The 24,824-nt window shown below is 37.4% G+C and overlaps 1 protein-coding gene across 1 annotated transcript; it reads right to left on the reverse strand.

Moving 5' to 3' along the window:
* Positions 1-1,573: 1,573 nt before the first annotated feature.
* Positions 1,574-20,336, reverse strand: GPI (glucose-6-phosphate isomerase; the record flags this gene model as incomplete). Its single annotated transcript, XM_009579967.1, has 17 exons — positions 1,574-2,042; positions 3,614-3,680; positions 3,766-3,841; positions 4,375-4,503; positions 5,850-5,926; positions 6,303-6,432; positions 6,793-6,945; positions 7,177-7,220; positions 8,935-8,995; positions 9,935-9,988; positions 10,839-10,883; positions 11,936-12,007; positions 13,777-13,923; positions 14,015-14,098; positions 16,186-16,305; positions 19,244-19,312; positions 20,246-20,336. Coding segments are annotated over 17 exons (1,543 nt in total), but the record flags the coding sequence as incomplete, so codon positions are not given.
* Between the last annotated feature and the right edge of the window lie 4,488 nt (positions 20,337-24,824).

Below are 24,824 nucleotides of genomic sequence, written 5' to 3' on the forward strand. Positions count from 1 at the left end.
CGTGCAGCGTAATTAACGTCAACTCTCCGTAGGGAACAGCAGCCTCTTCCATAGGTATGTTTCTGAAAATTAGACACCCAGACTCGTTAGTATCCTAGAGAGCTATCCACAGCCTCTGTTGCTGTTCTACCCAGTGAAATGGTGAAATGCTTCCAAAATCAACAGTTTCTTTTAAAGCCTTGAGGACTGAGTCTAAAAACCCCACTGCACAAGTATTGTTTCATTACACAGAAACAGTGTCTTGATCTTTCGGTGTTGCTGCCCTGCTTTGTTTTGAATTAAAGGGTGGTAGCAAAAACAGCTGATGTGTTATAATCAGGTGTGTTACATTTCACATCAGTAAACTCTCTGCAAGGAAAAAAAGAGGTTTTGGAAACAATACCAAGGTTAGAGAAGAACCAAAGAGTTAGAGAATACATATTGCTTCTTTTCTTCTCCAAGAAAAATTGCTGGGGTCTAATTTGCAAGAGAGGAACAGACAAAAGGTGAAACAATAGCACTGAGATGGAACAAGGGGCTTTACCATTCAAGTCATGAGAGGCATCTACACAAGACGACCTCACTTCACACCTACCTCTATAGAAACAGGATGAAGTTGTGCTTTAGCACGTGCTTTTACACAGCTGGATGAAAGGTTTAAAACCTCATATGAGAATATGATGCCTCCCTCTAGTGGGTTCTTTTTGTGACCATGTTTTATGTGGAGAAATTGCTTTATAAAGCTGATCAAAAGCAAAGCATCTAAACACTACATATACTTAGCCTGAGTTTAAACAACTCAAATCCGTGCAGCCAGGCTGTCAAGCACTATGGATTTGTTAGTGTGCCACAGCAGCGAGATCCTGCCAATGAATCTGTGCAGCAAATGTACATTAAGAGTTACAAGCTCAGATTTTGAAGCCACAGTAGCATCTGGCATGAAGAGTTTGGGGTATGAGAACCACAGTTAACATCTTATTTTTCCTTTCAATACTTGTGTCTTACCTTTATTAAAGGTGTTACAGAACAATAGCCACAGCATGCCAGTCTGCTAGCAGAGAGGGGTTAACAGTGGTAGAGAATAAAAGAGGATATAAGCAACTTGTTTACAAATAGTTAAGTTCTCTATTTTTTTTTTTTGTTGGAACAGTTGGAACAATGCTGATTTAAGAAGAGTGAGAGAAACTGCCTCTGGAGGATACCAAAAATACATTTCTTTGCAAATGATCCCAAGCTTATGCTTCACAAACTCTTGAAAACTGTTTGGAAGATTAAGATACCACTGTCACTCCAGGAACTTTCTTCATTTTTGGATAGCTGTCCACATAGGGCTTCCATAGCTTATGGAGAAATCCAGAGATCTTTTACCAAACATTAGTAAACTTTCCTTTTCACAGTAGCATTGAAAAAAAAAAATCTGTATCTTGCTCAAATGCATCAAATCATGCAATATGAACAATCTACAGCTGTAGATTTGATTCTTTAAACACATTCTAGATTCCAGGTTACAGCAGAGCCAGTCCAAAAAGACAGAAGTTCATTTACTTGGCTTCAGAGGACCTTACACAGTCAGTGAGGCAAACATTACTAGGTCTGCACTTTAAAGATACAGAGTGAAGAAGTTTTACTCATCCATCATACCTTTTATTTTCTAATCAGTACGTGATCATCTTTAAGGAAGTTGAGGGATAAGAACTGAGCTGCATACCAGCTGCACTTTACAGATCAACAGCCACAAAAATAGAAAGCAACTATACAATCTCTGGGTTTCACAAAACTAGTTTTCATTTTTAAACACTTGACACAAGATTAACCGCAACAAGTGAAGAAGCTACATCTGTAAAGTGCTTTTTTTTGTTAGAGGTGGCTAAGAAAGCACAACTACAACAGATTTGTGTATTCGGTGGTTAGATTGTCGATGTCCTCCAAATCTTTCATTTCAGGCTCTGTGTTTTTTGATGAAATTGATGAGCCCGTTTGTTGAGCTATCATGAGATGTCACTGGAGCATCTGACTCCAGTTCAGGCTCAATTTTCTTGGCAAGTTGTTTTCCAAGCTCAACTCTGCATTTATAAAAGCAGAAGAAAGAAGAAAAACATTAGTGCTAACAACTTACAGTATTTACTATAAGCCATTGATGTTAAAAATAGGTGCCAGTAAAAAGTAACTTGACAGTGAACACTATGATGAATGTTTTTCCCTTCACAAATTACTGACAAAGTTAATATTATTCAACTCAGTGCCATTCATGCACAACTGGAATTCTCACAGCTGCTTAGCTGAACAGACAGCTCTCAAATTACAGGATGTCTAAAAAGAGAAAGTTTTGTTTTAAGAGTTAAGCAGAGTCTTTTCCCCTTCGGTACTCTTGTGTTATGCAGCCTGCCGCAATGCAGAATGCATTCAGCTTGCTACTGTTCACTGTTGAACATGACATCACTCAGAACACTGATTTGTAGCACCAAGACCATAAACAACAGCCAAGTTGCAGGCCTGGAAGCCTTCCCCAACACTACAGGATGCTATCCAGGAGTTACAGCCACAGACAGGGTAAGAATCTAGAATATTCCAACAGCTGCAAGAAACTAGGCTGGTTCTACAGCATCCCCACATTCCATAGTTAGTTTTGGATACCATTGTAGATTTTGATGTGTCGCAGTATAAGCTGTACTCACTCCTACCCCACTCCTGATTTCAGAGTTTATAGCAGATATCAGCTTTTATTAGACAGTCTTCCATTTTCAGTTTCTACTACGATATTTTAGTTAAAGAACTTGCTGGGTAGCATAGCTCTAAGAAAACATATACAAAGAAAGACCTATTCTTCAGCCTTTAAGAGAGCTCAGCGTGAACTGCTATTCTAGGCCTGTAGAGCAAACTTTCTCTTCCAAATAACCCCTCACAGCATCAGCAGGTTTCAACTGAAAAATCTTACTCATTTCCCAATCCCTCTTTCTCCTGCATGTCTTCATACAGTATGTTGTACAGTTAATATTACTACAGAATCAGAAGCTAATCAGATTCTTTTAATAAGTCTTCCATTTTTAAAAGTGACAAAGTGACAAACTGCTTGTGAAGCTGCTGCTTTCTACATGGAGCTCTACCATGAACCTTGATCACAGGCGCAGCCTGCATTAGATCTAGGGCTCCTATACATGAAGACACCTGCCAAGAATGTTCTTGTATCTCCAGTATAGGAAAATTAAGAGGTGGTCAGTCTTTTGCTTAACAGATGCTATTCAAACTGCCTACTAAATGTTTCTAGAGGTAAAATAATTCTTTCTTCCTTCTACAAGGGAAATTATTTTCCCTTTCTAATTCTCAGAGCATGTGTTCAGCCTGCTTGACTATTTTACTTGTTATTTCTGCCTCTTTTCTGCATTCATAGTATTTTTTTTAAATCGAACTAAACAAACATCCTTAGCTGAAGTTGTATCTACGAAGTCACTATGCATAGCTGAACAAGTACACATGGTGACTTATCCCCAGAAAATCTGTTTTCATTTAAAACTACCCTATAATCATTTGCTCTAAGTATAACACTTATTTTTTCATTGTGTTTTCTCTAAGTCATGACAGATTAAGGAATACCACGGTCAATAAGTACACAAGAAACAGACCAAAAGAGACTTACCCCCACTGGTCATAACTGTTAATATCCCAGACAATTCCTTGAACAAATATCTTGTGCTCATACATGGCTGTATAAGCAGAAAAAAAATCTATCAATAAACGTTATCAGAAAGTCTTAACAAGCATCCACAGATGAGAGATCTATTTCCTTACCAATGATGGCTCCCAGAGTGAATGGGTTGAGTTTTGTAAACATAATGGAATTGGTTGGCCGATTTCCCTCAAAGACCTTCCAAAACAAGAGTTACATTGTTATCTACTATGCTGTAAAACTCACACCAGAAACCAGCAGTTTGTATCTTCCTTATAGCCCACGTTGGATTATTTGTATTAGCAGCAAATACAAAATCCTGAAAGCTTTAAAGGCTAACAACTTCAACCATAAAATTGTATTATTTTCATGTTTTATTACAAACACCATGGCAAAACTATCTCCAAGCACCATTACTGGCTACTATGAGCTACAGGAAGAAGAAAAATATCCCAAGGGCAGTGATGACATAAGCTCATCTTTTCTGAAATGCCTCGAAAGGCTTCCAGATCAGCATGCTTTAGCAGGAGTGCCATTCACAGACTGCTCCACTAGACCTGACAAGGTAGTAGTACCTGTAACACAGCCTTCATGCTGTCAAGACAGTAGCACTTGACAGCCACCGGAGGGCACTGCCCCATTAGCAAACTCCATCAAGCAGACCAACACAAAGCCCTCACCACCACAGTACCTAACTAGAGAAAAGCTGTCAAGTGCCAACGCTTGGTTACCTTATGGGGAAGAAGCTTCTCCAGAGCATCTCCACTCAGTCCTGCTGCTTGAAGTTCCTTACGAGCTTCATCAGCAGTCTTTCCTTTCATCAAAGCCTCAGTTTGAGCAAGGAAGTTGGCCAAAAGGATCTAGCAGGTAGAAATAAAAACAACTCAAGCTACTGTTTCCTTAGCTGGAATAGTGATACCTAGTGCTTGAATCTAGACCAAGACCTAGTCTAGAGTTACAACTCTTGTTTTTAACACTATGGCAGTAAAATGTGCAGTAGTTTTAAACTGTATAATGCCCGCTATTGCTTTTTACCTCAGAGTGCCAGGAGACTTGATTACTATTTTAATAGTGCATGTATCCAAAGACAACCAGAATTGTTTTGCAGAATCCTGCCCCTGCTGAAATTGACAGCAAGCCTCCCAGGGAGAACAAAGGAGCCAGGATTTCACACACCCCTTTCACCGAGTATAGTCTATACTTTTATCCCATGCTACGCCATATGCACAGAAAGCCAGGTGCAAAGATTGGTCAAAGGTAACCAACTAAGATGTACTTACTCTATATGAAGGAAAATCTTCACAGCATACCATATACCAATCCCTACCGATACAGTAGAAGTTTTTAGTTTCCTATTCCCTGCCTAATGTTAGCTTGCAAATTCATGTAACGGTCCTACCCGTTACACTGAAGATAAACTCTTACTGTATCTACAGTTGAATGTAGATATGTATGTTACTCCCCCTCTTTTGCAAAGTCATCTTCTAAAACTTTTACCTGTACTTGGTGTTACTTACAAAAAATTACTATTGCACCATTTAAATAGCACTTGTAATCTGAAATCATGACAAGATTGAAATTTAGTGAGGAAACATGATTTTTCTGAAGTATGCCGTAAGCAGTAGACCTGGACATGTTTCCACCTATGGAACTTAAGAAAATTGTTAGACATGGTTCACTGAAAATCCTTAGTTGGATGATACATTAAACTAAAAAAATTGGACTGGTTAAAAAATGTCTATGTGTAGAAGGCTATCACCCTAGCCATCCTAGTATACTCACTAAGTTTCATCCTAGAGTTTAAGACTTGCAACAGCATCTCTAAGGAAGTTTTCATCAGCTCTGAGAATTTGCTTCTTCCTACTCTGCAAGAATTACACTCTTTACAATTCCTACAAGGAATTTTCTCTCCAAATACTTAATTGCTTAACTCTTTCCAGCCTCAGTAGGCCAACAGGCCACATCATTGACCTGCCTCAAGAACTGGCTGAAATTTCTTCAAGAACAAAAATATTACTGTATTACATATATTACATATAATATGTAATAATAATTTAGATGTTTTCAAACCTATTGTGAATGTTCACAGAGCCTATGTGCACAGTTTCAAAGGGACATTTAGAAATCATGCACACTGCAATACTGAATAAGCTTCAGTGCCTTCAGCCACAAGAAAATATGGGTGTCCTGACAAAGAACTTATTACCTTGTGATGCAAGCCATTTCTGACTGGATGCTGGGTCTGGACTGGGATCAGAAAGTCACAGGGAATCATGCGAGTTCCTGTACAAAAAGCCATGTTAATAACCCTGCAACAGGAAAGTCTTAGAAAAATCTTCAATTCTAACCCCATTTTCAGAGTTACTGGAAGTCGGCCACTTTAAAAAGCTTTTTTAAAAAGCTTTTTTTTTTAATTAACAGCAGTGGGAAGTGACAATATGGCTCAGTAGTTTCAGCTTTAGTGGACACTCCTTATTGCAGAGTTAAAGCCTGCATCTTGTAGCCTTCTAAAGCCACTAATTAAGAGCACCATAGCAATGTGATGCTAGGTTAGATAAGAGCCCAACTTCTAAATCAGTGTCAATTCTGCAGACTCTTCCAGTTTTGTAGCCATTCAGAATTTAATTCCAAAACAAGGTATTAAACAGTTTCAATTTACCCTGATGAATGAGCTGGTAAAAAGCATGCTGCCCGTTGGTGCCAGGTTCTCCCCACACAATGGGGCCAGTACTGTAGTCCACACGAGAGCCTTTCTTGGTAATGTATTTGCCATTAGATTCCATATCACCCTAAAAGAAGGGAAGGGCAGTATCATCTTTCTTGCAGAACCACACAGTATCAGTACAAGTTTCCACACATACTTCAACTGTAATGAGTGCTGCTCATTTATGGAAATTTCGTAAGTATAAGGGATATAGCTGCTTAATTTATGGACACCAAGATAATGGAGGTCTGAGGAAAAAAATCTCTAAATTAACTGACCAAATAAGCTGATTATCAGTCTTGGCACCAGTCTCTTTAGGCCCTTGATTACATGAATTTAAGTGATTGCAATTTCAACCTAGAAACATGCATTCAGGTTCTAGAACCAGGACAGAAGCATATCTACATATTTGCCTCTTGAAACCTTTACTCTGCCTGAGCCTTACCTGCTGGAAGTAGGCAGCAAAGCGGTGCATGTATTGGTCATAGGGCAGAAGGGCATGTGTTTCACACCCATAGCAGTTTATATACCACACCCCTAGCATGGCCAACAGAACAGGCATGTTCTTCTCCAGTGGGGCAGTGTGGAAGTGATTATCCTATGTGACACAAAGGAAAAGAATTACACTTTTCATAAAGCAATCGTCATCTCTCCCAACTCCTAAATTGTTTTTATTGTTGTTTTGATCCAGGAAGAGCTTCCCAAGCAGTTATTTTAGAAGCATTGAGAGGACATGGGGAGCTGAACTTGAGAAACCAACCTGCCTTCAGTTATCTTACTAATAACTCTGTTAAGAGGAGCAAATCTGAAATAGGCATCCCACACTCACCATCCAGTGGGCTCCTGCAAGCAGGCTCTCAAAGTTGTCAAAACCTAAGAAGGGAAAAGGTCAGTTTGTATTTACTATTATAACTCAAACCTGATTTTTCTTGTAGACACAATCGTAAAACAGTTGAAATTCCTTGTATGCAGCAAGGTTCCCAACTACTAATTGAGTTTAAAGTTGCACTTTGACTTCTCCTGAAATTTGCATCCCATAAGCCAGATATATTTAGTTATGATTAAAGCCTGGACTTCAGAGCAAGTCCAACTTCATGAAACATACTTCAAAAACCTTTGCCTAAAATCCCCATTCAGGCAGAATGAGCAACTGGAAGGAAAACAGAGGCATTAGAACCAGGCTCTGTATTAAAGCCTACATAGTTTTCAGCAAGCTTGAACACTTAGTCACTTAGTCGCAGTGGGAGAGACATCCCCAAAAAACAGAGCAAGGCAGGGATTTCTGTGTTGCTCTGAGGAGAAACAACTGTAACAACATCTTCTCAAAGAGAAAGGTTCCCCCCACTTCCCTGTTCTCTTAACAATTCACCTGATTTTATTTTGCTCTATAATTAGGCTATTTAAATCACCATTCATTTTCACTAATGAATAGTTTAACTAATATCATCCTTTCCTGCAAAGCCAGAAATCCTGATTCTCATATGGAAAAAATGGAGATGGTGGTGAAGTGTTCGGCATTCAAAGCAGCAGCTCTACCTATGGTCAGAAGCCAGCTTTGGGAGATGAAGGACTTAAGAGCAAGAAGTGCAGATAGACTGACATGTCAGCAGTCTGCACCAAATCTGTCTGACAGCAGAGATGAACAGTTAATTGCAGACAAAACAGTAAGTGCCTGACTGACGTTTATTCTGCTGATCACATAGGTTTTTCAACACATGAAAACTTCTATTCATATCATTCCAAAAACACCAAAACCGATGTTTTTCTTCTAACCTCCATCTAAGGAAATTCCAGATTTTACTTAGAAAAATAAATGACATTATGGTTTCAGTCTTTAAATATCTGAAAGAAGTGATGAGGAAACAAATGCAAGGCTGCTGAACAGCCTGCTCACCAAGAAATAGCAGTTCTTAGAGCTCTTTGACATTCACTATGTACTCTTCAGCTGCATTTGAGATCTGCATCAGAAACATCAATGCTATCCCGTAACAATACAACAAGTAGGTGGGGATCAATTTAGAGGGTCTGTTTCCTCCATAATCAACTGCAGAACAAAACAGCATTCCTGTATCATCAGGCCCTATAGCCAAAGGAACAAGTACTGGGGACAAAAGGAAGTAATGGGAGAAGGAAACAATACTAAATACAGTTAACAATACTAAACAGAGTTCGTACACAGAACTGGAGATGTAAGATTTTAATGTTTAGTGTGCATGTACTCACAGAAACTAAATACCCTACTCTTAAATACTTTAGGAATGTCAGTTGCAAGGTCTATTTCAACACTGACATGGCTTTACATAAACCAGGCACTTTTGGCTATGCAAGTGACTTAAGAGATGCAATTTGACTATTTCTATCTAAGTATGGGTAATTTCCAAAACTACATTTACCGTCCTAAAATCTTAACATTTCCATTGTATTACAGATTGGTTTTTAGCACAAACATCCAACCACTCAGAGTAGGTTAGGTAAAATAGTATTTGCCCCAAATCTGATCCACAATCCACTATCATTAATGCATTCAGTTATATTCCTGAAGCAAACAGATTAATTCTTGGCATTGTTACATCATAGGAATACCTACCAATATGCAGGGCAATGGAGAGACCAATGGCAGACCACAGAGAGTAGCGGCCACCAACCCACTGAAAACAAGAGATTGGTTTAGACAGGAGATGTGCAAGGCTTTTATAAATTCAAACTTATTCAAACTATTAGGAAATAGCAGCATGTGTTTAGACTATTTTCAGCAAAATCAGTATTCTTTCTGGTGATAATTCACTACACATTATATGGCATGATCAAGGGAACCTGCACCTTACAGTAGCCCCCTAATGAATCCTTAAGTATGCATTTTTTGAGACTTTAATGTTATCCCACTTGTCCAATTTATGTAACATCTGTTGAAGCAGATCCCTTGATGATTCCAGTTCACTTCCAAACACTAGATTTGCAGCTTTCCTAATCACTCCTCTATAGGTAAAGCCTGCTTCAGCAAGATTATGACACTATCTAGGGAAAGGTAATGCTCTAGATAATAGAGCTGCTGTTTAGAAATTATCTAGTTTGTCAGGCACATAGTCAATGAGACATAAACCAACCTGTTTCTGATTAAGTATAAGGGCCAAGACTAAGGGCAGTATACTTAAAATATGCATCTGCTATAAAATATCAAATTAAGCTCCCATTTCTGATGTTTGACCTTTAGGACTAGATTACATACAGTAGACCCCAACAGTCAAATGTCACAGCTTATAATAACTACTTACACAGAGGAATAAGCTAAGACTTGTATCTCCTGTTACCCAACAGCTGATTAGACAGCCAAGAATACAGAAGGCTCCTCTTCAGACCTTTGACTGCAGGATTTTAATGGAATGGCCAAGAAACAAGACTGTTTTGCTTGCCTGACATGTTCTCAATTTGCCTTTAGTTATGAGTTTTCAGGTGTTTCAGTACAGAAAATGTAACTACTATAATTTAGGGGTTTTGGCAGTTTCCTGACATCTAGTTAACATTTTATGAAGCAAGCTAGATTATTCTAACAGTTAACATCTACCACACAACATTAGACATTTACTTACATCCCAAAACTCAAACATATTCTCTGGGTCAATTCCAAACTCTTTAACTTTAGGCTAGAACAAAAAAGCGTGTAAGAACACCGTAAGTAAAACCAACATTCTTAAAAAGCTTTATGTCTAGCAAATAAAAAACGCAAGTTGCATATCTATTAAATACACAATTCCCCAATTAATCCTCTATTTTAAAAATACATAGCATCCATCAGAAAAAAAGTATAGCTTCTTTTCCAGAGATCACTATCACTATTCAGTAACCTCAAATAAAATTAATGACATACACTCATTTTCTCATCAATCTAAGTGGCAATATAGTTAAGAGTTGGACTGACATTCAGTTTACATTTAACAGAACAAGAATGGAAGAAAGGAACTTCACACTGCCGTATCTGACAGCCTCTCAATTATGGCAATCTTTCTTAATTGCTATTGGTCTTTCTACTTCATACTTTTGCATGAAACGCCACATCAGGGTATATTACGCTCATCATATGCTACAGATTATTCACACAAGCTACCTGCTTCACTTCAGAACTTACTTGAGGAGTCTAGGAGAGTAATATTTATTCACACAACTGCATTCACACACAGCTAAGCAGTTACAGGTAACACTCATTAGTGCCAGGACAGGCATTTCAAGTATCTTGATTTCAGTATTAAGGCTCTAGCAGAAAAAGCACATACCTATAATGAAGGACCAATCTTGCTACAGTTTGTTACTCTGGAAGTGTTTCAGTTATTTTCAGTAGAAGAAATACGCTTCCTTTCAAGACGAAGGCTAACGATTGGTATATAAAAGACACACTTTAAGAAGGTGTCTTAAAAGGTAGCCTAATTTTAAAATCCAGTAAGGAAGCCTATCTTACAGGTATATAGGAAAGAAACAAAATAGATTTGTTATACTTACACCATTGGTAGACAAGGCAACAAAATGCTTGGCCACAGCTGAAGGCTTAATAAAAATAAACAGATTATTAGATCTAGAATGCTAATTATTTTGATTTCTGATCAAAAAGCTGATCTGGTACCATTTACCCTTAAAAAATGCTGTTGACTATCATCAGTTATTTTTGTGTTATCAACTTGAAATCATCTTATTCACATTCAATGTGGGATTTGGCAGCATGCCTGTCTGAAGATAATATTCTGATAATATTCTCATGAAGCCCTCTGGAAGCCATCACTACCTAAAGCAGCACACTATTTCCTTAAAAGTATGTTATCAGTTTGGAACATCACTAACACCACTTTGGAGCAGATGGAATTTGTTGTACATGCGTTACCCTTCTGGCTAGGGTCAAAAGATCAAGACAACTGGAATTACTGATAAATCTTAAGCTCCAGATTTAGACTTTGGTCTTTCAGTAAGTGTTCTGGTGAACGAAGATGAGTTGTCTGCAACAGTAGCGTAATGAGGAATTTCAAAGCCCAGCTTTCAAACTAAGGACAGCTACCCTGACTGGAACAGGTTAAAGACCATCTTAACCTGAGCAGGCAGTATCTGCTTTTTTCTTTTAAAGGTTAGGAATAGGAGAGAATGAGCCAAATACAAGGTTTCTATTCATAGCACAGCCAGCTGCCATAGAAATGTCAGTATATCACTCCAACCATAGCTTCATTTCTGTTTTTTAAAAATTTGCCAAGAAGTGGAAGGCAACGTCACATAAACACCATATTCTTGGATTTCCATGTCAGTCGTTCCACCAAATTATTAGCCAGCTCTAAGGTAAATGCTACGCTATTACTTAACAGGCAGGATTTGGGGGAACAATGCATGACAATCATTTATAATGAAAAACTAGTGGGTTTATAACTTTGATTAGACATAATAGCCTGTCACTAATCATGAAGCACTGAAATGTTACATGTACAGCATTTGCTGAGCTATACAGCTTACATTTGGGCAGCTATTGGCTCTGCTCTAAAGCATACAGAATGACCAGGGAGAAACTGCACAACAAAAAGCTGTTGCATTGTTACGTAACATAAACATATTAGACTTACATCATTAGCAGCATGTAAGAACCACTCTTTAGCCGTTTCTGCATTGGTGATAGTTTCTTGGGTGGTGAAAGTCTGCACATCAAAACAAGGAAGTATGTAAAACACTGTACTTAAAATTGAAACAAGTTCAGGCTGCTAAAACATCGTATGTTCCAGATAATCGGAGCAGACTGACTCTAGATGTTCATAACAGACAGCTGATGCCAGATTTCAGCAAAAAAGCAAGCTTATCAATCCAGTAAAGATTAGTGTTTCTAGATTTACCTATCTAGTTTTAAACTAGCATATATATCTGGAACCAAAATAATTATTCACCATTTCCTACCTTCCCTCCCCCAAACCTTGAGACTGAAATTTTCTACTTTAGTCTTTTACTAAATATGAAGTTTTACCATTCAGCTAAAAAGGAACTAATTGAGCATCAAAACAGGATAACCTAGCTGGATTGTCCTCTTGTTCTTCAATTCCTACTTTTTCATGTAGGAACACTCATTTCTGCTAAGACTCTTGCCATAATTTTGTTTTGCTGATTAGAGGAAAAAATTTTCCTGCTTCATGAAGTGTGCACAGAAGTTCAGTCATGCAGTTTTGCAAATATCTACAACCATTCTGATTTACTCAACCATCAAAATTTAGCTTTAAGGATGAACACTAGATTCAACCTATTCTCATCCATCTCCAGAAATATTTCATTATGAAACACAAGCCTGTTACGGAAAACAAAAAAATGCCATTCATCCTCTTCCAAATGTATCCAATTATCTAACTACAGTCTGGCAAACAGAAACTGAAGTGTTACTCTTGCAATTTGGCAGTCTTCTAAGCCTTTGAACCGTGATCCTTGAACTCAATTATTCAAAGTGACCATCAGTATTACTTTGTGAAGTTTCCTTATTACTCCACAAGTTGTTGCTTAGCTGCAGTATTGCCAAGATAAGATAATGAGCACCGCCATAGAACATGGCCAGCATTACACACATGTTCATTTGTTGCAGATTCTGTCTTCAACAGCAAAAAGGTTCTACTGTGGTTTACAAATGAAGGCAACCCCAGTTACATAACTATGAAGTTTGTCTTCAGTTTCCTCTGCTAAGACAGAAGCATTCCTCAAAGGAAGATGGCAGCTAGCAATTATGTTTACAGAATAAGTTATTAGCAAGGCAAGACTTAAAAGGCAGCTATTAAGTCCATATTCAGAAATAAGTGTCATCTTATAAGCTACCAGCAGACTATCTCTACCTCTTTGTAAGTAAAGAAGCTTTGTATTTATAGTGCTCAAGGAACTCAGCATTTAAGTTATTTAGGTGAAGATATTTTGTTACTACCCTAAAACAGAGGGAAGATTCCCAAACTACATGCAACTCATTAATGCAAAACATTAATGCAAGAAACTGAACACTTAACAAGTAACACTGTACTTAAGATAAAGGACCAAAAGTAACCTTAAATAAGAGTAAGGAATGAAACAAGATCTTGAATTTCAACGAAATAACTACACAGGATCCTACATTCCACCCACAAAGAAGTACAGTAAAATAAACTTTTGTGAATAAAGCTTAAACTTGTGTTGACTGAGAAATACACCCTAGAAAACTTGAAACTGCTCACGTGTCTTACTTGTTTAGGTTAAGCCATTTTCAGCACTTGACTTCTGGATCCCTAAGTATTTCAGTAGCAACACAAGTTCTTACTGCAAGTTTAGGATGAATCACAACAGGCCTGTTCAGAAATAGTCCACACTAGAAGTCCCTGATCTAGATCTTCCTGTGGACAGATCTCTATTCTGACTGAGTCCTTTACAGTTAAAGAAAGTCATACCCCAGTGCTTGTATTAGACACACCTTTGATGCAATGATGAAGAGCGTAGTGTCTGGTTTAAGCTCAGCCAGGGTTTTGGCTATATGAGTACCATCAATGTTGGATACAAACCAAACACGAGGGCCTCCCTTGGAATATGGTTTCAGAGCTTCAGTTACCATCAGAGGGCCCTGGATAGAAGCAACAATTAGATTTTATCTTCATTGCAAGAATGTACACACACAAAAAGATGTGGAAGATGTATAGAAGTCAGGAGCTTACCAAGTCAGAGCCACCAATTCCAATATTGACCACATCAGTGATTGCCTTTCCAGTGTAGCCTTTCCATTCACCACTACGGACTCTCTGTGGCAAAAAAATATTGCAATTACTATTTTATACTTACACTGAAGTTAGTGATTCTAACACTGGAAATAGGCTGTTTTCAGGCATTGTCGTAGAAAGTCTCCAAAGACAACTTTCAAGCTTCTAGACTTTAAAGCCTACACTCAAAGCTACCTTCTTCGCTAGACATTTCGTTATGATTAAGATGACACTTCATTAAGTGTTAGTAAATCTAATGCACATATTTAAAAACACACTGCAAGATCAAACTCTCCTTTTGTGTGGACTGCTATAGCATTTACAACAGAGTGTTGGCAAAGACAAGAGAAATCAAGCTAAAAATGAAAAAATCTTGGGCATTAAACTATTTGTGACAATTATCTGAACCTGAAGGAGTTCTTTAGGTGTCCTTAATTAGAAGGAACTTCGCTAACTAAACTGGAAGACATTAAAATATGAATAAAGCCATGGAAATAGAGATTTATTGGCAAACCAAACATTCAAAAAGCTTTTCTATTGCATGTATGTTTTGCATTAAGATTTATTTCTGGGCTTCACCTTAACAGCACATAGTACAGGTTTCTGCTCTATTCTTGCTGTTTGAACAGTTAGTGAGAGTTCTGACAAGCAAAATTACAATCATGAAGTAATATCAAAACACTGCATTGAATTTTGTCCATGATGTACCACCTATGCATTAAATTTGTTCCAATCACAAAAGGAATCTTTCTAGTATCATGCACACTTCTACATACATTCCCCAATTCTAAAGCAATTTTCCTACAACAAATCACCTGGTTACACTGATAGTTGCTCTCCTTCCCTACAGATGTTTAAGTCAAAGCTTTTTGTTTTTCCGAACGGAAAATCCATTTTTAGTATACACCATTCCTGTAGCCTGTAGATGATGTTGCCATAGTTTTAAAGTCCCATCTGCCTAAGTGAGTTGACCGAAACAAGCATCTTTGTTAATCTTTCCAAAGGAGCTGCTTAACATGATTTATTTTGCAAAGAAGATACATCTGCATGGAAAGTGGTATTCACAGGCTCTGATGATTGAAACCATCTAGCAATAAAGAGGGTCACACCAGTGAAAACTCTTGTTTTGCACTACCAAAATCTTAATCAGCTAAAAACTCTACAGTGGAAAACAGACCATTGAATTTCTGTGGCCATTCAATTCTTACGTTATCTGAAGAAACTACCAAATTCAGACCAATTAGTGTCAGTTATTGTGGTTTTGGTATTTATCCATTAGGAACTGGACATAATCCAGGCTCATTTTGTATAAGTTAACAAGTATGAGTTGGCAGTGATACTGGCCACTACCACCTGGATAAGACTCACAATAGCAACCAAGCAGGTCCAGCTCCTCACAGCCATGTTTAAAATGCACTAAAAGTATTTGGTGAGCTTTTACAGATTAGTTCTATCACATATAAATTTGACTTTGTTAGAGTGCTCTGTGAAGTTCTTCAGAGCATTTCCTCCACTGATCTGACAGATGCCTGCATTTTGAAGATGTAGAGAATCAAAGAACAATTAATGATATTTGAAGATAATTGTTAACTGCTGTATTTAACTAGGGAACAAAAAACTTTCATGCTGCTAAAGCTGCAAGCAGAATAGAATCAAAGGAATCTGACCTAAAACCTTAAAAGATCTTTAAGAAGCTATTTAAGTGGAGCATAATCAAAGTGCAAGTAAGCTGGGAGCTTCTACCTCTCTTCTGATGATACAGAAATTTTAAGCAGTTTCTACTTGATAGAGTCAAGTAGTTGAAAAATCAGCAAGACAAAATAAGGCAATATTTGAATGGCACCTTAATGATTTACAAGAATTCTGAAGTAAATGCAAGATTACTGCTAAAAGAGCAAGATCCAGAGAGCCCATTAAAGAAAAACCCAACTGGGAACAGAGAGGGAGAAGTGAATCATACTAAAACCAGCTCCAATTCCATGCTTGAGCCAGAACTATTATAAACCTCAAACAAAGGCACAATAATTCATGTGAACCAGCCTACAATCAATGCTTCACAATACACATATTACAACCTGGCTGGGTATAGAACAAATATATGAAAAATAAGCTACAGTGGTACTTTATACCTGGCAGAAGTGTTTCATTTTGTCCAACACTTTGTTTACTTCTGGAACAACATCCTTCCCATCTACAAGTATTGGCACATTGGAACGATTTCTTAGAGCAATATGAAGCACAGCTCGGTTCTGAAACAAGAAGGGAAAAAATTGATGAAGCCATTTCCAAATTATACCCAGAGGCCTCGGGTGCCTCATCCAGAAGGTAGTACAATCTTTAAGACTTAAAAATCCTTTAGATTAACTGGAATTAGTAGAGCAGTAGTTTGTGTGTGTATATGTATATACACATACTCATCACCAGCTATTTAAATCACCCTCTCACTTCACTGAATCAGTGCAGAGGGCTTACAAAAGCATGTAATGTGCAAAGTAAACAAATAGCTAATTTGTTTACTTTGAAAAGAAAGCTCAAAATCCCTTGAAAAGCACTTAATGATTGAGGTTCAGAATTCAGCAATATTCAGCACTCAGTGATCTTAATTATTTTGGCATGCTTCAGGTATACAAGGATAAAGTTGCTTCCCATTAATGATGATACTGAAAATCAATTATAACAACAAGCAGGCAAAGTTATTTTCTCTGGCATTTTCTCAATTATCCTGAGTAATCCATTTCATATAGGAAGAGACAAATATGTATTAAACATTTGACAAAAAAGGAATACAATAGCCACATTATTCTACCCACTGCCCACAATTAAATGTTTCCTGAATACTTGCACACCAGATATGTAGGTGGTAGTTGTATTATGAGAAAAAAAAAATCTGTTAACATGCACCATATTATATTAATTCTCCACAGTTATACACAAGTCAAATCATTGAAATCTGGCCTGTGATTTGCCTGTTCAGGAGCTTAACAGCTTTAATCTAGAATGAAGGAGTTAGTCAATTCTAATGAACAAATTAAAAAATTAGTCTGCTCCACCTCATTGTTCCTCACTACAGTGAGAGGCATTGTGAGACAAAGACAACACAGACAATATGAATTGCCAAGTTATGATTTAAATACCAAATGCTAATTCAAAAAAATCATTGAGTTTGTGGTTACTGACTTGGAATACAAAAAAGCTCTTTCAGTTGCTAATTATCAAAGTGTACCCACTTAAATTTGGGGTGAACAGAGGCAATTTTTTTGCAACACTCAGCCATGGAATGGTATTATTTGGTAAATACTGCTCACTATCAGGCTGGAAGGAAGCTTTGTCTTGATCAAGAGAAGCAGTCAATATTTGACCTGATGTCTACTCTTACACAGAAGTATTTTCTAAATATCGGGTGGGCTATGAAGACTGTCCCCATAATGACTGGTCAGATATGAATTACCTTGTAATGCACTGTTTTTGTGCCGTATCAAGCTGCACATTTTAACTCATCCAGGACAAACACCTAGCAATGACATGCTTGGGTGCACTATAAAGAATTGCCGCATAAGCACACACAACACAGCTAATGCCTGCAGCACCAAATACAGTCAAGTCTTAAATACTTAAGACAAATAGCTAAAAAATGTTCTACATCAGAATAAGAGTAGTGGACAAGTCAGTTCTTGCCATTAAGCAGCTCTCTTCTGTCTTATTGCTTTAGGTTTATTCAGTCATGCTGTTTGACAGCATCCTGTTTTTAAGGTCTCATGACAATTTCACATTGTCCACATGCTCATATTCCAGAGCCAAACCAACTTGATTTGATATTCTATACAAACAGAAAAAAATTAAACAAATCAAATCTAATTCCAAGTTAACTTCTGACTGTAAATGAGAAACAGCCTGATAATTAAAAAGATGTTTCTAGACTCATCATGCAGGTAATTGCTACATGAAGTTGCTCTATCAAGACAGTAGCAAAATAGGGAGCCAGCAGCAGAAGCCAAACACATCACTGTTTAAGATTGTGTTTAAGTACTTTCTGTGAAAATTGCATCCTTCTGAGAAGACTTCAGCTGCTACATTTGCTCTCATGTAGACAATGAAGAGTAACTCCATAATATATGGTCAGAGACGGGCTAACCCTGTAATAATTTGTGTTACATGAGGCTAGTGAGAGGCAATATCTGAGAAAACAATCCTCCAGGTAGATTTAAGACTTATCACCCTCTTTTCCTGCTTCCTTTTTTTACTAGCTAGAATTACATCTCTGAATTGAAGGCATTAATACAGAAGGAGGAGGGACCATTTCTCCAGTGAAGCTTTATCTGTTTCTGTCTGTGCACTTTTACAAACGTGTAGCATTCACAAACAATAGAATGTCCAACTGCTGAGTTATTTTAAGCAAACACCTTGTGCAAAGGCTAAATCAAACAATAACCAAGTCAAAGGAAATACTGATTTCTGTGAATTTACCTCAAACATACTAAATAGCCTTAAATATTTAAGGCAGACTAATAATAATCACACTGTACTGTTGTGTTTCCAGTTTTCACCCTATTTTTAATTTCAGAAAAAAGGTACAGTTGATTTTCTGTATGTTTTAGTGAAGATTTAGCCATAATCACAGCCTTCAGATCTGCAGAAAGAGGAAGATACTCATCCTCTTACTGAAATAGATGGCTAATTTCCCAAGTTTGCTTACAGTCTCTACTGTTAAATGTACCCAAAGATAAGTAGCATCAACAACCCAAAGCAGAAAGTCTTACACAATCCTCACTAAAACTTTGTAGGCAGTTTACTAAGCTTTATGAACACTGACATTAGGCAAAAGCATGTAAGGGATACCTGGAATGCAATACTCTGCTCCATGCCCTTTGCAATATCTAACTCATCTTCCTCTCTACAAAAGAGGGAAGAGAAGACAAGAAAAAATATACCACCAGAATCTCTAAAAAAATTAAGATGTGTGTTGAAGGGAGGACTGAATAGCTTTATTCACACACACTTTCTTCTGTCTTTTTGTCAGAGCTGTAAAAATTTCTTATGTAAGTAGTGCAGCAAACGCTACAACCACTCAGCATTTCAGAGTAGCAATTAGAGTAAGTTTTTTCAAGACTTCTCTTACACAGATGCATGAACATCCATAATATTTAGGCACAACTGAGAGGAAAGAAACATGGACAGAAATAGCCTTACCTCAGTGAAGTTGATCTTCTCTCCACTGAACATGCGCTCTCTGGCACTTTCCACACCCCTTGACTTTGCCTGAGAAATGTAAAAATAGATTCCTCTTAAAAATAGTAGGAAGTTAACATGCACTACGAAGGTCCAGCTACATTAGAGAGTGTGAACATTTACCACGTAAGACAATGAAACAAAAATTATGATATTAGATTAAAAGACCGACTAGATTCTAGTTTAAAAATTGATTCTCCAATTTTAAAGCAAGTATTTTTATGCAGGCTGTTTATTTCCTTAAGAGGTTACACAGTATCATGTGCTGAATGACCAAGATGCAATGAATCCATCTTAATTATCAGTTTTATCTTGTCATACTGCTACAGGATTCATTAATGATTCTTTGTACCAGCTCAGAATTTTTTTTTTTTAAACTGAAGAGTAGCAAAGGTAATTTTGCTATGCCTATTTTCGCTAGATCTTCCCTTTTTAAAAATCTGTGTCCTATCTGATCTAAGCCTTTGGCTGAACCAATAGTTAAGGAAGGGTTGTAAATAGGGACACCATGCTAAATTGAAGTTAACAACACAAACTTCATTCTTAAAATACACCCAACTGCAAATGAATCTCAAAATTAAGGCTGCATGACATATGAAGTATTGTTTCAATTGCAGGTATAGAAGACATCATCTTCTCTTACAACTTTATATGAATCTCTCTTAATTTTACTGCAGACTCAATAACAGTGCCATATGCCAGCTGGTCTGTTACACAGACAAAAATCTTTTCAGTGAGCACAAGAAACAGATCTGCGCATTGAAAAATTGTACTTTGGGGCTAAAGGACAATACAAGACTTTGAACAGCGCCAAGATTTGTAAAACAGCCTTTTAACTTTGATGGTCTCTCAAATTCAGAGCTAAATGTATATAAGCAATGCTAGAATAATCAGTTGCGGGTAAAAGTTAACTTTTAAAAAAAAAACTATTTGGTTTATTAATTCAACATTTTAAAGAGTTACCAGTTCCATCAGCATTTTCATCACTTCTTCTGTAATGAGGTTCTTTGAATAATCCAGTAAGATGTCCCCATGATCAGTATTCAGAGTCAAGCTGTCAAAACAAACAGGTTGTTTAATTGCACATACCTGAAGAGTGACTGTTTCAAGCAAGACAATGATAACTCCTCTACAGATTACAAAATAATTGGAATCCTAATTATACTAAGTTAGTAAAGATGACCTGAGGGACCGATTTGCCCCACATGTTTCATAAAATGACTTACTAGTGTGTTGTTTTAATTGAAGACCATGGTTTTCAACAAGCTAAATTATAGTGTCCACTTTCTGCCTGTGAAAGTCCAAATACAATGAAGTATATTTAATGCACAGTTGGACAATCACATTCTGTTTTCACTGAGCCACTAGCATTCTCTAGCAATAATTAGCTTTTTCCTAATACATCATAGGCAAAAAGCTTACCACATTTTTTTGCTGCTAAAAAATTAAACTGTCTTCCTACAGGTCCTTTCAACAAATACAGTCATTCTTTTACATGGAGACTTGCATAAGCCTAATTTAAAAATCTATACAACTTCATGTACAGAAACATTCTGTCAACTGCTATGCAGAATTAAACCCCATTTGTGCGTGATGTAGTCTCATTGAGCTCACTGACTCAGTGGAAGTCTCCAAATTATTTAACTAATCCTCATCTGAAAGCTAGAGCCTAACACTTCAAAATACAAGCACTTTTAGGTTTACATCCGAGATGAAAGACAGAAATGGTAGTCCAACAGAAATCAAGTGAGCCCATTTGTATTTATTAGCCTTGTATCTACGTGAGAAGTTCTACAGTCCCTCTAGTCCTTTACAGCACAGTTTTCTACCCATTTCTTCTTTGCACTAATTTACAGCCAAATATACACATTTACTCTAAACTGAAGAGTCGAAGTTCTGCAAGTAATTCAGTAGGCCGCCTGTAAAAGCACAGAAGGCCTTTTATATCTTACTCTCACTTTTGCTCCACATGCACATGCCACAGGAAGTTGCATGCATCTAAATTCTCAACGTTTCCACGTTGTTCATTTTCTCCCCTGCTTTTTCTTTCCCAATACTTGAGCACAGAAATATGCAGTTATTTTAGTGACCATGTACGCTAGAGACTTCACAAGGACAGTCATGGCATAATTGCTATTCCAAACAGATATAATATGACAGAGCAGGCAAGATTCTGCAAAGGAAGAATGGAGCTGAACTTGCAATAACAGTAATAATCAGCAAGGCCTAGGCATTTGGGTGGATTCATTAACTTGACGAAAAACACAGTAACATGTCCTTTTTCCAGTCTTAAAATACAAGAGACACTAAATAAGGAAAGGAAGGTGTCTTCAAACACAATCTTAGAAAAGTGTTTCTTTTATAGGCAAGAACATGAAGCAAGTAAGGAAAAACAGTATCAATACTGTTAATCATCCTTCTCTTCAGTGGGCTGCAAACAGTAACCCTGAAACCCTGACCATCCAGCGCAAGGATACCTGGAATATGGCTAGCTAAGGGAAGGACTGTTACCTCTCACCTGTCAAATTTGCTATTTATTGATACAGTACAGAAGAAAAATAAGAACAAATCCTGCACGTCTTTCTATTTGAGATTTGATGCAATTTACTTACAGACAGGTCTCAGATTTGAACACATTTTACTAATGATACAGCAAGGCTATTAGTACACTAATACTTCTTCAGTTAGAGAAGAACAACTCTTAAAATCCTCATCTATGGTTTAATATAGAAAGATAGTCCTTCCCAGTGTTCTACTCCATGAACATGAAATCCCTACAATCTTTTCTTTATGTTTACCTGACATATGCCTTACTTATACAATTCATTGTTATTTTACTTATATGAATAAAAATCAATCTCACTAGACCTAGAAGACAAAGTATCCCATGAAATTCTGGCTGGATTCAAATCACTACTCATTTGAAAGAACTGCAGAAAGATGGCATCCCAAGACATTTCATGCAAAAAACCAAGGAATGGCTACCAGATCTAACTTCCCACACACAAGGTGGATCACACAGCATGCAATGTAATCTCATCTTAAACCCTTACGCCAAGAGATCCACCCTTTATTTAAACATAAGCCCAAAACCCTGCAGCTCAGTTACATTCTGCTACACTACCCATTCTGCAATGCAGCAGCTAATGGTAGCACTGCCCAGGTGGAACAACAGCCTTGTCACGTAAGCCACATCCACATTTAAGTGATGCAGCCCCTAATCAGAAGGTCACCTGCAGCATCTCAGAACAATTTTATCTCCCATCAAAACACAAACTAAAGAAGCTGTATGCAACCCCTAAATGTATTATTACACATGGATTCCCTGGTAGCATGTTTTCCATTTAGATGGAGGCTCTTTCTCATCCTTCATAATGGACAAGCCATCTAGCAGGAGTATAATTCTAGTGCTTTGTATCTTGCACTAGCTATTTGCATCAAGAGTACCTTAATCAGCATCCAGGTATCTATTATCTGCTGAGTTTTATGATGGCTAGATCATATCAGTTCTAACCCCTTCAAAACTCGTAGAGTTCTTCTAGTGAACAACCCATGTTGTTAAGACCCACTGTTCGTACCAGACCTTACATTTGGGTAGCAAAGAAAACCGAAGGTGTACCCTACAGGTTTGACTACACTCCCAATCAGGAAAACAAGATATACAAATTCTAAGGAAGAAAAAAGGACAAAAGGAAGAAAGGATCTTCTATCTGTATTCCGTAGGACAAATCAGTGAGTGTAAGGCTCTTATAACAACATTAAATAGATACTTGTGCTCAGAGGTAAGATATTCAGATAAAAAATTATTCACACCAGTTTGAAATTTCTCCAGAACTAGTATCAGGAAGCATTTTTACATGGGTGCAAGTTTCTCTTTTCCTTCTAAAGGAAGAGAGAAAGTAAATGATTTTATGATAATACCTAGCAGAACTAACTGAAATGTATTCATAAAGATTAATTTCACATGAGGAAAGGGGTGCAAACTACAGAGAGGACCTTGTGGCCAAACCTCCAGACTGCTTAGGCTTTCAACAGATGTTAACTACCATCATCCTGCTGATCTGGCTCATAAAGTGGCAATCAGCAAGAAGTGTACAAGCAGATCTGTCAAACTAACCCAGAATGTCACTTCTGCAATTGTATTTTGCTATGAGAAAGTTCTCCTGGTAGTCTAGAATGTGTTGGTTTATCAGGAAATGGGACTGAAATCATGAAAAGAAAGGATTAAGATAGATTAAGTAAACTTCAAACACTTGAACTATTTCCTATCCTCATGGGCAGCACAAGAGGACATTAAGTTGGGCAGCTATTTGAAACAGATAAACCTGGTAAAGAATGTTTCACAAAAAATCTGATAAACACATTCTAGGAGACACACTGACTACTTTCAGCATGGAAAAAACGTGTTAGAGATGAGTATATGTGCCTGAAACAATAGTTGTCAAATATCTTCTCCTTGGTTACTGTACACAGTGACAGTGTAACACTCAAAAAAAGTCTAAGTATATTACACGTGCACAAAAGCAATTAAATATACAGACTATTTCAGATTAAGAGAGTATATTTTATGGTTAAAGTAGCTTGGATAATATTAAAGTGACAGCCAATGAGATTAAGATGCAGTGCTATCCCAGTAAGAGTACTTGCTTAAGCTATTCAGGAAGGAACCTTATAAGAAACCTCTTGATTACACCTTTTCATTTATCTAGCTAGTTTGCTTCAGCTTTCCTTTTTTCCAAGGATGTTACCAAATTCAGTCTCTTGGGATATAGTGGAGATAAGGAAAATTTGCAACCAGAACTAGCTCTATTAGAGAAGAGCTACTAGATTTGTGTAAGATAATATTGATAAAGTTCTTTAATAGTATAAAAAGTCCTGTTAGAAGAGCCAGATGAAGTCAATACTCCAAAAATTTAGCATACCTTTTCTATCAATGCAAATGGCATTTTAACTCTCATATACTGGTATGCAGAACTTCCTATGCAACGTTTAATTACAATTTAAGAAGTATCTAGTGAGCTCAAAAGGAAAGAAAAGTTACTTTACCTATGACACTAATGAAAAGCTTGATAGATGCAACAAGCTTTATCTCAACACTCAAGAACAGAAGCTCACTATATCTGTACTACCCAGGCTCACTTTAAAACTCAAGTCAGGGATGCATCTACATAGTATTAGACTTTTCAGATTGCTGGTATAGTCCAACGATGTAACCACACACAACTTCTCAGCAGCCTCCAGTGTAGAGAAAACATTAGTCCCACTTTACAGGATGAAACCACTGAACGTTACCATACTGCTTCCACTTCTTACTTCCTCCTCTAGCAAAAATACGTTGCAATGCATTTTCTGTAACATGGATAGCATGAGGCAAGGGAGGGCTAAACCTGCTAAACATCCCCCCTTCCCCATCTCAGAGCAGGGGTAGGCACCGCCGTACTTCTGACAGGTAGGGACACAGGGATGGATGGCTCCTCGTGATCTTATCACGGAGCTTATCGTGACTAAGCACACGGGTGCGAGAGGCTGAGAAATGAAGGAC

This window comes from Fulmarus glacialis, unplaced genomic scaffold (genome assembly GCF_000690835.1).
Source record: "Fulmarus glacialis isolate BGI_N327 unplaced genomic scaffold, ASM69083v1 scaffold39786, whole genome shotgun sequence".
Taxonomy (NCBI): domain Eukaryota; kingdom Metazoa; phylum Chordata; class Aves; order Procellariiformes; family Procellariidae; genus Fulmarus; species Fulmarus glacialis.